Source organism: Desarmillaria tabescens (assembly GCF_030435595.1).
Source record: "Desarmillaria tabescens strain CCBAS 213 chromosome Unknown EV420scaffold_1, whole genome shotgun sequence".
In the NCBI taxonomy this organism is placed as follows: Eukaryota; Fungi; Basidiomycota; class Agaricomycetes; order Agaricales; family Physalacriaceae; genus Desarmillaria; species Desarmillaria tabescens.
The window spans coordinates 3,239,966-3,252,085 of NW_026848300.1; the positions used below are offsets into that span (position 1 = coordinate 3,239,966).

The 12,120-nt window shown below is 47.0% G+C and overlaps 3 protein-coding genes across 3 annotated transcripts; 2 read left to right on the forward strand and 1 right to left on the reverse strand.

The window, feature by feature from the left end:
- Positions 1-100: 100 nt before the first annotated feature.
- On the forward strand, positions 101-517 carry EV420DRAFT_1634586 (uncharacterized protein; the record flags this gene model as incomplete). The annotated part of the gene is made up of 1 exon (XM_060476340.1): positions 101-517. One exon carries the CDS (start codon positions 101-103, stop codon positions 515-517), a length of 417 nt encoding a protein of 138 aa, XP_060339963.1.
- A 1,473-nt stretch (positions 518-1,990) lies between these two features.
- Positions 1,991-3,557, forward strand: EV420DRAFT_1473256 (uncharacterized protein; the record flags this gene model as incomplete). Its single annotated transcript, XM_060469112.1, has 7 exons — positions 1,991-2,227; positions 2,265-2,334; positions 2,431-2,456; positions 2,566-2,693; positions 2,734-2,860; positions 3,017-3,102; positions 3,410-3,557. The coding sequence occupies 7 exons, from the start codon at positions 1,991-1,993 to the stop codon at positions 3,555-3,557; spliced, it is 822 nt and encodes a 273-aa protein (XP_060339964.1).
- A 5,422-nt stretch (positions 3,558-8,979) lies between these two features.
- On the reverse strand, positions 8,980-11,294 carry EV420DRAFT_1498776 (uncharacterized protein). Its single transcript, XM_060470974.1, has 19 exons — positions 11,187-11,294; positions 11,061-11,139; positions 10,994-11,007; positions 10,836-10,934; positions 10,776-10,785; positions 10,698-10,715; positions 10,622-10,647; positions 10,547-10,572; positions 10,455-10,492; positions 10,381-10,405; positions 10,302-10,313; positions 10,192-10,247; positions 10,036-10,142; positions 9,929-9,988; positions 9,849-9,876; positions 9,740-9,797; positions 9,662-9,686; positions 9,533-9,611; positions 8,980-9,471 (listed from the first exon to the last, which is right to left on the reverse strand). The coding sequence occupies exons 1-19, from the start codon at positions 11,264-11,266 to the stop codon at positions 9,370-9,372; spliced, it is 942 nt and encodes a 313-aa protein (XP_060339965.1). The 5' UTR covers positions 11,267-11,294; the 3' UTR covers positions 8,980-9,369.
- Between the last annotated feature and the right edge of the window lie 826 nt (positions 11,295-12,120).

The following is a 12,120-nucleotide window of genomic DNA, read 5'->3' on the forward strand; positions in this document are numbered from 1 at the left end:
ATATTGGTGTGCAAGACAAATGTCGGCAGCACAAATGCCACCCGTTCAAGGTATATAATAAACCTCCACAGCTTTGTCCTTCCTCAGTCTGCCGCCCACGATGTCGTCCTCCAAATTCGCCCTCAACCTTAACATCAAATCCCTCATCTCGAAACCACAGCCAGTCCCCGATCTCTCACCTGAAGTCCCCAAAGTCCGCGTACGATGCATGCACCCCGACTGTGACGTCGTGTCAGACTCTCTCGATGCCACTATCGGTCACTTTGACAGGAACCACTGCGTCCCCCTGCCACCTTTCGTTCGGTGTCCCTACTTTGGATGCACCGTGGTCAAGCGCATACCGGGTTATTTGAGATCGCACTTTAAGGAGACGAAACATCTTTTCGAAACGAGAGTCCGGTGTAATGCGTGCGGAAGAGTTTTTGAGAGACGAGACCAGCTGAACAAACATGCGCAGGCGATGAAAGGGAAATGTAGAGATGATAAGGACTCGTTCTCGGAGGAGGAAGAGTTTTAGGGCTGTAGTTGATCTGCCGCTGGATCGTTTCCTGTGTAACCGCATTGTTATTCTCTAGTGGATGTGTAAAGAATGACATGAGGTTATCATCGGTCCTACAAAAGTAAGACGGCCATTAAGTTCAGGTCATCCATCGGCCTCAGTCCGGGAACCCGGTCAGTGCTTGAACAACGGCGATGAAAACGTCATCAAAGGGAAATCATCCACATGTACGCGCTTCGGCCGTTCTGGGCGGTATTGAGACTAGGGAGTAGAGGCAGAGATCATCAAGCAGGCGCTATTAAAACGAAGGTTAACGGCAATGCGCGAAAGGACGTCAAGGTTGGGTATTAGGACACTCGAATTGGCGTTACTGCCACTGTGCGAACTGCTGGACAATACTACCCCTCGACGAACCGGTATCCAGTATGTACGGCCGTCCTACACGAGCGTTGCATCGTAGACATCCGCTAATGCTGGCGTTGAAGACAAAAGGGACCGTAGGGACCGTTTCCATTATTTGGTGACAACATCACACTGGGGAACTTCTTGGAAAGGTCAACAAACGAAATATAGCTCAAACAAAGGTCGACGTGCCAGTACTGACTACCAGGACTTGGTGCTAAACGCAATGGCGAGATGCCTTGACCCAGGTTCCTTATCCTCGCGTAACAATGATTTTTCTCTAGCCCATGCTCATTCTCCGAACGTGCAAAAGGGAAAGATATCACTCGTTTCCCAGCGATGGCGCTCTGCTGTCCAGTATCTCTGCCGGTACCACGCTAGAACGAGGAAGATGCACTGACGAAGCCGTCCTGGAAAATATTGGAGACTTCTGGGTCGTAATAGTGCTCAATACTGCCTCGGCGGCACCTTGTCGCCTGACAGCAGCTGAGAGCCTCCTGAATGCAGTAAAGGAAGGGGTGAAGCACAGCCACATGAAGGGCTAGCGTCCTCTAGCGTCCTCCATCTCCTCGACGGCCGTTATTCCTTTCAGAAGGTAAAATTCATTCTCAATTCCTAAATGTTGCCTGAATGGGTCTCCATTCCAGCCGTATGTAGCTCTGGCTGAAGCGTCAATGGCTTAACCTTGCTGCCAAATCCGCGACGCATTCTCAGTTGGAATATTGCTGAACTAGTCTTGTTTTCTTCTACCTCTCGGCGACAACATGCAAAACGAAATGTTCCTACAACTGTGGCAACTTCGAACACGGAACGTAACGCTAGTCTTCAGACTAGAAGGCGATCCAACAAAGGCAGACATCCCTTGAACTTTACTGGCGACTCGTTATAGGCAACTTTTCCTTGGCTGTATGATCTCCAGAGAACGACGAGATGCTTTTGGTATAACTCTAGGATACTGGGTTTGTCTGGGACATCATGTAGGCTTTCATCGTTAGGACCCGCGACCTTTGGTTCGTTGAAAAAGAGATTCTATCTTGACTTGGCTTGACTTGGGAGACTTCCGTCTGATCTCAATACACTGCTCAAAGGATGATGGTCGTTCTACGTTTCAACCGAAATCAGCCTACTGTTTTCGGGTTCTATTCACTCAATGCGACGATCTGGAACTTTCGGCATAGCCTGGTTGATGTTTCTGTTGGCATGATATGTGTATATCTCCCCAATTTTCTCAGAGATGCTCCTTATCCCTTTTGTTTCGCTTCTCGCAGGATACCCCAGGTCAACGCCCCTGACGAAGCTCGCATCACGATCATCGACCAGCAACACGTATGTATGTCTTGTTTGATATCTCCCCAATTATTAGGAAGAAAGAGCCCTGGCAGTCGATGTTGCTCCAGTTTTGAGGCTTCCCGCTTCCCTCTGGACCCAGTCAGGTCTGCTTCACCGATGCTTAGCTCAATGGAGAGCTTGTAATGATCAGAAGAAAGTTCGTTCATCAACGAGATAGAAAATTCATTGTTGATGCAAAGTCATATCAGCGGCTTTAGAGACACGCGTGAGTAATAATCATTCACCGCTATCACCTATCAAAGATGCATTACAACTACACAGGTTTTTCCTTGCTTAGTTCTTCGGCTAATGATCCTCCTGGAATGTGACGAGAGGTATTCACAGTCCCATGGGAATATCAGCATCACCTTAGTGGACCGCGCGTGGATGGTACATGGAGTTGGTACGTGATGCGAAAGTTCAACGACGCGATTAGCCCCGGCTTTCCTCCAGCGGCGGGATGGTAAGCTCCTTGGAAGTTGACTCGCCTCAACTGGTTACAGGGCATGGAAAGCACTGACTTTCAATCCAGGAGTGAACACCAGTGCGGGAGATTATCGAGCGAGTTGCGATGATGAAGCGTGGTTACGGATCAACTCTGGGCCTGCGTGCTATACACCAGTCAAAAAGGTACCCTGATGCTCGCATGTACCAGCGGTTGTTCATTCACAAACAAAAGGTCGATCAAATACGTTAGCCAATCACGCAAGTCATATAGCCAGACCAGAAGTCTTCAGCGGCGCAAGTCTTCTATTCGCGAAATCAACATTGACATTTCCAGTGCAGGACGGAGATATCACCGTCCACTACTCTTCATCGACAGATTCACTGCAGTCTACGCGAAAAGGTACAAAGAAAGAGCGTGGTGTAATGTATTCATCCAAACAAGTCTGGGAAGAATAGCACGGATGCCCATCGGGAGCGATACACCAGAAAATCTGCGGAAGAAAGCACTGCGGGCGTGTAATTGCAGTATCTGGCTCACATCGGCAATGCTCTGAAAGGGTGGCATTTCTATCGAGCCCCAGTCCTTCGTACACATGTAGTGCAGGCACTGACTAAGACTTAGTCGACATCTCGTCTTGGCCATTTATTGACCCGACGACATCCGACTCGGAGCTGCTTCAAGTCGATCGAGACTCAGAGCGCCTGTTCTAGTCGTCACTGGCTTATCTACAGTTTACGCACTCGCGATAACAAGGACTGGCTGGAATTCGCCAATACGTATAGCTTGAGTTCGGGTAACGCCGCTTCAAGTCAGCTGAGAAATGAGGTTAAGCGACTCGGACCTAGTCTCGATATCTCCGCGACGGATTTTGTTGTTTAGTCAAAGGCTGTTCCGAGGCGAGTAATAGTATTATTCCCTTTAGATAGACGTAAAAAAAGAGCAATCGGTACACGTGTTTTGTGGTGTTCTTGTGGATCACGACGTTGTAATAGTTCTCGAGAATACGACGGCCTTATCACCAATGAGATGATACTCGGGATCTGATAGTGACGAGTGAATCATCAATTGGTCGGCGTCAATACGGGACTCTCCTTCGTGACACCTTGTTCTGCATACGCGACCACAGACCGGCTGACGCATGGGGGTAGCTCCAAGCACTCCACACAGTTCTGTTAGCCTGATAAGCAGCAACGTTATACAGTCAGATGTGATTGCTGAGAAAGAAGTACAAGAGAGCAGTTTTCAACACAAAAGCATGCTGTGGTGATGCCAAGACTTGGTATAATGAGAGTTCTGAGTATGGTCCCGTCACCCATGAGGCTTCTCATGCAAGATCATGAATTCGAAGACAATAATGTTCGCGTGACCGATAATTTTCGAGAAGAAAGTTGGAACTTGGAAGAAACATCATCACAGAGAAAAAGAAGGATTTGGCACAGCCACTCGACGTCATTTCGAAGTTTGCTATGCGTCATAATTACAGATGTGATTCGTGCTCATGGCAAAGCATGCGCGTGCACGGACTACCACGAGATAGATTATCGGGGCATTCGGAGGTTCGTCGTTGCGACACTCGATTTACAGACTTGGCATAAATGCATCAGGATTCAAAGTGACGTAGATAAGATGATTATCAGGGATTTCCTGTATCTAGATCAAACATAGAATAATGTTGGTGATAGTGACAGTACTAATTATGAGGGTCGCGCAGATAAGTGGAGACGCGATAGGCGCGCAAGTAAATCATACCGTTATTGAGATGTATGCCAAAGGAGATGGGAAATGCCGGACAGGTCTCGTATCAATAACGGACAGGACAAGCGGAGGCGATCACGCGTACAAGAGAAAGACGCGTATGGGCACAAGACTCCAATCAGAGATATTGCTCAAACAATAGCATCACAGCCAAGTCTAATTCAGGAGAGTTGAAAGAAGAGGAAAAGAAAAAGATGGCATCTTCTTCCGACGTACAATTAATAGAAGCCAAGAATTTGACGAAGATTCATAAAAGTAGCTGCGGAGACGCAGCAGACAAGAACCGTGAGTTCCAGTGTCATTTGACGAAGACTCTAAAGAGAGAGTCTCTGGTAATCACGATTCACCTAATCCCTCTGTCACCGTGATATCCAGGGGTCATCACTTGGTAAATGGAGTAACCAACTCGCCCGTTAACGGCGCTGCTAGTCGTTTATAAGGCGTAAAGTAAACTTGACGGTCGATCGTATCGGACGTCAAGCCAAGGGTCGTTTCTAGGCAAATCCGGGGAAACACCAAGTAGATGGACATTCAACGTTCATTTTGGACGTCAAACATCTTCCAACCACGCTGGAGGAAAATTAAGAAGACATAGTTTTTCCTCTACAGCATCCATACGCTTCACTGTCGTCCCGGATCAAGAAAAGAAGTGAGAGTCGGCGTGAATTGAAGATCAGGGATGGGGAGGAGTGCGGGGTAAGGGAAATGGTGGCGCATCAATACGCCCGGAGCGTCATGAAGGGTCTTGTTAGTATTCCTCCTATAATTCGGAGGATTCCGATGAACATCTTCCGCCCCCAGGTCTCATTTTAGTCCAGGGTCGAATGAACAAATAGCCAAGCCTGAAAGTCGGCATTCTCGGAGAAGCCAGGAAACGCGGGAAACGAGTAAAACAGCAACGACGGCGTCGCACTAGTGTCGAGCCCTTGGAGCGAACTGCCGAAACGTCGAGACCACCCTGGTTGTACCGTTCCGATTAACCAGTTTTTATTCCGGAGTAGTCATGTGGGTAGAGAGAATGCTCGCGGTCGTGTTTTGTTTTTAAACAGGATAAATTAGACGCGGAACCGTCCAGAAGGAATGGGACATGCGGATCCGTAAGAATTTAAGAAAGGAATCACTCCAGTCTCCATTCCGGATCCCACAGTCAGGTACGAGGATGGTTCCTCAACAAAAGAGAATAAGACAATGTGGCGCGACTCGAGATCCAGCCACGAGAAATTTTACTGAAACCAGAAAAATGAAGGTTGAGTTGTCTTCGAGTTCCGAACCTAAATTAAACACGATATTCTAGAACGAAGTCAAATGGAATCCGGAGGAACGATGACGATATGTGAACGAGGCTCGACTGGCGTGGTACAATGCGAGGAGAGGGAAAGCACTAACAGAGCCAGATGAGGAAACAAACGTCGTGGCTTGAAGGTGGAGAATGCAACAAGGTACAGTACGCCCACAAGAATAATCAAGACATTGCCGAATGGGGTGGACTCGGAGAAGATAGCACGAGAGAAAGGAGCGCTAATCGACATGAACTGTCCAATATTGTTCCTCGATTGTTCCAGGACTTTCGTTCCTTGAGAAGATCAGCCTCGATGAAACACATCGACGATGAAATGGACGTAGGACCGAGAGCTAATGCTATGTGGCCTGACATCGAAAAGAGCCAGCACCGTAACAGACGAAGAAACTGCGCCGTCTCGAGGACTAGAGGGTAATTTGTCTACGTCCTGACATGTTCCAGCCAGAAAGATTTGAAAAGAGGTAATTTATCGTCACCGTCTCGAGGACTTGGGGGAAGAACCCGGGGGATGTTCTAGAACTTTAGCGTTGACAGGAAAACATGCGGACCCGCAAGGCCAAACTCGTGCAATGAGGTACGGCGTGGGGAAACACCCGAGCTAACATGGCCGGATCAGGCAAGCATACGGGACCGCGGTGTCTTCCCGAGTCCCGACAAGCCGGCCCCGTCATAGGAAGGCAGGGAACCAATCAAGGATGGTGTATGAGTGAGAAGTAGTACTCTCAGTAATCGGACGTATCAAAGAAGATGTTTACCCTGGGGGGAAGGGACATGCAGCACTTCAGTAAGAGAGGGACACAATTACTAGCTGAATTAGGAAAATGTAGACGAGGCTACTAGTGGTGTTGGAAGTACAGAGGAGAGTATGTGAGAGAGAGAATTAAATTAGCCTCTCGAGGGAGAGGCATCGTACTTAAATACAAGTTGTACTACTTCTAGAATTTACTACGGATTACTATATGTGTCTACTTTTGCGGTTAAACGTTCATGCTGCTTAGTCATGCCGAAGCTTCGAGTGCATTCTAGCACTAACTCGGGATTGCTATCCCAACAAGTGGGCATGAGAGTGGCACGCCCGGTCCCGGTCACTGAAGGAAATGAAGGGGTGCTACTAGGTACAGGACGTCAGGAAGAGAAAGCTGCTCACGATTATTAAGACAACAAATGAAGGTCGAGCTCATAGTAGGAACCAACAAAGCCGGATATGGCGACTTCATCGTTCAGGTCTAGAGTCAAGCCGCCAGGGACCTAAAATCTGTTCTTCAGCTAAAGTGTAATGAGTCACCTCGATGTCCCAAATAGCTCGGTGGGGCCTCTCCAGCTACGCCACGATGTAAACACGTTTCCATGGTTGCCGGGCGAAAATCTTCCAACGAAACCTAACGGGGCGAGTCGTGCATTGATTATCGGCGAAAAACAAGTAAATGATGGCGCTAAAGTTTTCCATGGTTCGCGCAGATCATTCCGATAATCGCGTCGAGGATTGGGTGTGCTTTGGACAAAGGTTCCTGTTCTATGTTCCTGGGTTGGAGTGCTTGACTCTGGTAGCCAGAGTAGATACTGTGTTTGGTGGAGGGACTGGTCTTGGCCTGCAACGTGCGTCTCATAGCCATCGAAATAAATATATTTCTAGGAAGTTCAAAGATCAGTCAAGTGGTTTCCATGGTAGCAAGGTAAAAGATCTCCGGGATGTGCAGCTAACAAAACCTAACTGAGCGAGTGCATGATTATCGTGACCGGAATGAAAACATACCAGTACGGGTGATGAAGTTGAAGTGTTTCCATTGTGTACTTGATCATTATGATAATCAAAGAGTCATATCTACTCCTTTGTAATGAACGTCCTCGTCGATAACAGTTCATTGATGTCCTAATCTATGTTCCTGGGTTGAAGTACCGGTGGCCAGAGTAGATACCGCGACCAGGAATCGAATGCAGGAACCCAGGTTGGAACTTGGGCTATGAGTCCGTGACTAGCGTGAATGTTTCGGCAAGAACAGTTTAGTGATGGCAGTTGCTGTTGGACGTGCCTGGCATGAAGTAGCTAGCACGAGGCCAGAGTAGATAGCGCGGCAGGAGTTCAGGTCGGCCTGATCTTAGAGAATGATTGTCAGGACTTTGTTGAGCTCGCGTACCGTCCGGATGGTGGCAGTACTTGCTGTGTGCGTATAGAATCCGTCTAAGTATACGAATTGACGTTATTGGCACTGTGCGAGCTGCTTGAATAGTACTGCCCCTCTGTATGACCGTTCCGTACGAGAGTTGTTGCATTGATGCATCGGAGGCATCCGATAATGCTGGCTTTAAAGACAAAAGAGCCCGTTTCCATTCTTCGCGATGAGGGACTTGGAAAGGTCGACAAACGAAATATAACTCACGCATAGGGAAGGCGTACCGCAGCCGCCAGTATCGACAACCAACACTTGATGCTAAACGCAATGGTGGGACGTCTGACCCATGCTCCTTATCCTCACGTAAAAATGATTTTACTCCAGCTCATCACTCGTTCTCTGAACGTGCAAGATGGAAAAAATATCGCTCGTTTCCCGGTTATGGCACTCTGCTGTCCAATATCTCCGCCAGTACCACACTAGAACGAGAATAATGCACTGACAAAGTCGTCCCGAGAGATATCGGAAACTCTTGGGTCGTAACGGTGTTCAATGCTGCTTCGGCGGTACCTTGTCGCCTGAGAGCCTCCTGGACGCGGCAAAGGAAAGGGCGAAGCACAGCCACATCGAAGGCTAGTAGCCTCTTCCGTATCCTCGACGAAGTTCGATGTTCCCGACCGTTATTTCTTTCAAAAGCTGGAAATTTGTTCTCAATTCCTAAATGTTGCCTGAATAGATCCTCATTCCAGCCGTATGTAGCGGCTCTGGCTAGAGCGTCAATGACTTAATCTTGCTGCCAACTCTGCGACGCATTCTCAGTTGGAATAGTACTGAACTAGCCTTGTTTCCTTCGTGACTACCTCTCTGTGACACCATGCAAAACGAAATGACCCTAGGACTGCGACAACCCCGAGAACGGAACGGAACGTAGTCTCCAGGAATCCAACAAAGGCATACATTCCTTGAATTTTACTGGCGGCGGCTCGTTATAGGTAACTTTTCCTTGATTGTATGGTTTTTTTTTTTTGGTTCCATTTATACAGAACTGTACGTATATCCTACACGCTAGCGTATGGTCGGATCGTCCTGTCGCATATGCTATTCGTCGATGGGTATGAGAGGACGACGGTATGCTTTTAGTATACTTAACTCCGGGAAACTGGGCTTGTCTGGGACATCATGTAGGCTTTCATCGCGACGTCGCAGTTCAGGATCCTGACCCGCGACCTTTGGTCAAGGAATCTAATACTTTCAATGGCAGGACTTTACGGAAACATGGGAAAGGTACTCGAGGGTAACAAAGCTGCCGCCGCTCTTTTAATACTGGCCTAACCAGTGTTTACAATGGGGACAATTGTACGTCCAAGCCCAAGTTCACAAATGGTTTTATATATATTATATAGAACCCATCGCCCTACCGGTACTATCGACGCCAATCAACGACATTGTAAATCGACGGCACCTATGTAAGTTAACCTTAGTGACTCTGGTAGAAAAAAACTGACAAAATCACCAGGAGATTGTTCTAAATGTTCGGACTGCCGCCTGGTTGGTCATGAAGACTCCATCCCACCATCAATTGCTCGTCAACTACAGTGACATCCGAAAAGTTTAAAGGTAGATTGCTCTACAGAAGCCATATCCAAGTTCAGAATCTACGATTCCCTGAAAGAAAAGCTTGCACACACCATTTCGTTGGTTTTCAATGGCAGGCAAAAGTTTGCATGACCGCATCTATCACCCGGCCGAGGAGTCCATGCATTAAGCCTGGTGAAAGTTAGAGCGAGTGGAGCACCAAGAAAGAAGACTGCAGTTACATTGTCAACAGAGTGATTATGTATACTAAAAAGAATATTATGAGCGAGACTATTTCATTGCAAAAACGAGGGGCTTACGCCTTGGTATGGGAAAACCAATTGCAACAAAAATCAAAGTGTTCGGAAAGGTGAGAAACTACGCAAGTGTAAGAATAGACTCCGTTTCAGAGGATGATCAAGACAGAACTACTACTAGCATCAGAATCGAGGCGGCACTGTTTCATTTATCAGGCGTTATAAGATGCTTGTAACTAAGATAATGCTTACGTTTTAGCCAGCCCGGATATCAACACGAGCCGCATCAAGACGAGCAGAGGTCCGCTCGTTCTATAAACCTTAGATAGCTCAGGACTGCGATAACCAACAAAACGAACCTAGAAGATATGGTAACCGCTTTGCTCTTGTATAAATAATAACTCGTTGCAAGACATATGGCTAAGTCAGCAGCTGCTCCGACAGCCAATGCCCCGTCCATTATCTTCTATATATCGTAGTGAGCACTAGGAGCAAAGCCAAGATATCAGACGCACTGATATATCACTGAATTGATGGAAGCTTGAAATGGTGTACACCTCATAAATCAAGACTGAGGCGCTTCATGAGCCATCAAGCAAGACCGGCCGCTGCTATCAGCACTTACAAATTAGAACAGCTGATCAGAATGAGTATCATGTTGGGTCAATAGTGACGCGCTGATTTTGACAATAATCAACACCCACCAACGACACCCGCGACTGTAAAACTCTACATCGTACATCAGTACCTTGACTTCAAGTGAATGAACGGAACTTACGACAATCCACGGTACGATTCGGTGAAAGAAACGTCCGACTTTGTAGGGTTTCCGTTACTGTGAGTTTAGACGCTACGTAAGATGCTACTTACGGATCCATAACCGTACAACGCAGACGCTAAGAGATATCTGAGCGTGGAAGAAATTACGTGAAGTGATTTACCTACATGTCAACACCCATAAGAATTGCAAGCTGGAAGTCGAAAATGAAGATAAGCTTTAGCTCGAAGAAAGGTCCCTTACGTGAGTAGAAAAGTCAAGCTGTGAAAGTATCTCGGTCAGCGGTTAAACGTAAGGCTTCTGGTTGATAAATCTCTGCACCTTGAAACTCCTGGAAGGACTTGTCATAACTGAACGGAATCCGGAAGGCAAAAGACGTACCACACCATGTTCAATAAAGCCGGAGAGTCTCCAAAGGAGTCAACTAGATAGAAGTACAGGATGTGAAGCGCTAAAGCAAAATGTAGAGCATCAAAGACCCTAAAATACACATGAAAATATGAATATGCGCTTCCACTGCTATCTGGGACTTCACGTACCAGAGTATAGCGAGCTTGTTAACAATTAATCAGTGTGGAAAACCAATATCTTGATTATGAGACGCACGGAAATTCGATAAAACCATCGATCCTGAGAGTACCGCTTGTAATACACGAAAAACAGCATGGTGGTCACGCCGAATAGACTATGAGAGATTAGAAAGAATCAAAGAAAAGAGCGTTTTTCACATACGCCGAGGCCAATGTTGCTCCAATAAGCACTGCACCAAGCGTTGTGCCCATCGAGAAGAGAGTAAGAGAATCAGTGGACATATTGACGTATTGCTAACGACGTATGGACATCAGCAGGGACTTATAACTGGCCAAGGCCGTCAAAACTGCGATCACAATTATTGAATTGAACCTGTATCTATTGGCAAATCATTCAGACGATTTTTCAGCAAGAGGCCGTATTATAGCAGTCGTCGGCATTGAATGTGAGCTAATATCGCAGGATTGGATTTATAGAAGCGGGCAGAGGCTAACATCATTGATGATGAGGAGAATCAGGGCATCATTCTCCGAGACACGCCAGCGTATGTGAGAACTTGCTGTGGTTATTAAAGGTCTGTCGAATACGAAGTCAGTGGAGAGTCGAAGGAAGGCAGTGAATGCCTAGAATCGGTGACTCTAAAAGTATGCCCAACAGATTTATCAAAGTTTCACCAAGACGTCAGGGCATATGAGGTGCGATGCGATTCAGAAGAAACATCATACATTTCCATCATTTGTCATGATGAGGAAAGCAGGCAACACCGGAACTAAAAAAACGGGACGTCTTTTTAGATGCACAGTCCACATTGGAATACGGGGGTACTAAGAAGATGACCTGACCGAGAAAAAGTACTCACCAGCAAATGTCTGGTATCATGCAGCGCCTCTTTCGGAGTATTAACGGGGAGTGACTTGGTCATGTACCCGTCGAACAGGTGTAGGTGCAGGTATTCACCCAGTATTTAGAGTATACGCGCAGAGAGTGGTGGTAGCCACACAGTTGTTTGGAAGAGCAGGAGAGTTTCAGAGCGGTTTCACTGCCCGAAAGCCCGAACAACGAAAAGTCAAGTACAACCGCTCAAGATAAGAGACCTGTCAGATACCCCATATATCATTCATTCCATGTTGTTGGT

Excerpts from the sequence above, each read along its gene's own strand:
- EV420DRAFT_1498776 (XM_060470974.1), bottom strand. The coding sequence starts at position 11,266 with ATGTCCACTGATTCTCTTACTCTCTTCTCGATGGGCACAACGCTTGGT. Across the intron at positions 10,143-10,191 it reads ATCAATTCAGTGATATATCA|AAGATAATGGACGGGGCATT; the intron begins GTGCGTCTGATA and ends TACGATATATAG. Across the intron at positions 9,472-9,532 it reads CATTGAAAACCAACGAAATG|AGCAATCTACCTTTAAACTT; the intron begins GTGTGTGCAAGC and ends TGGCTTCTGTAG.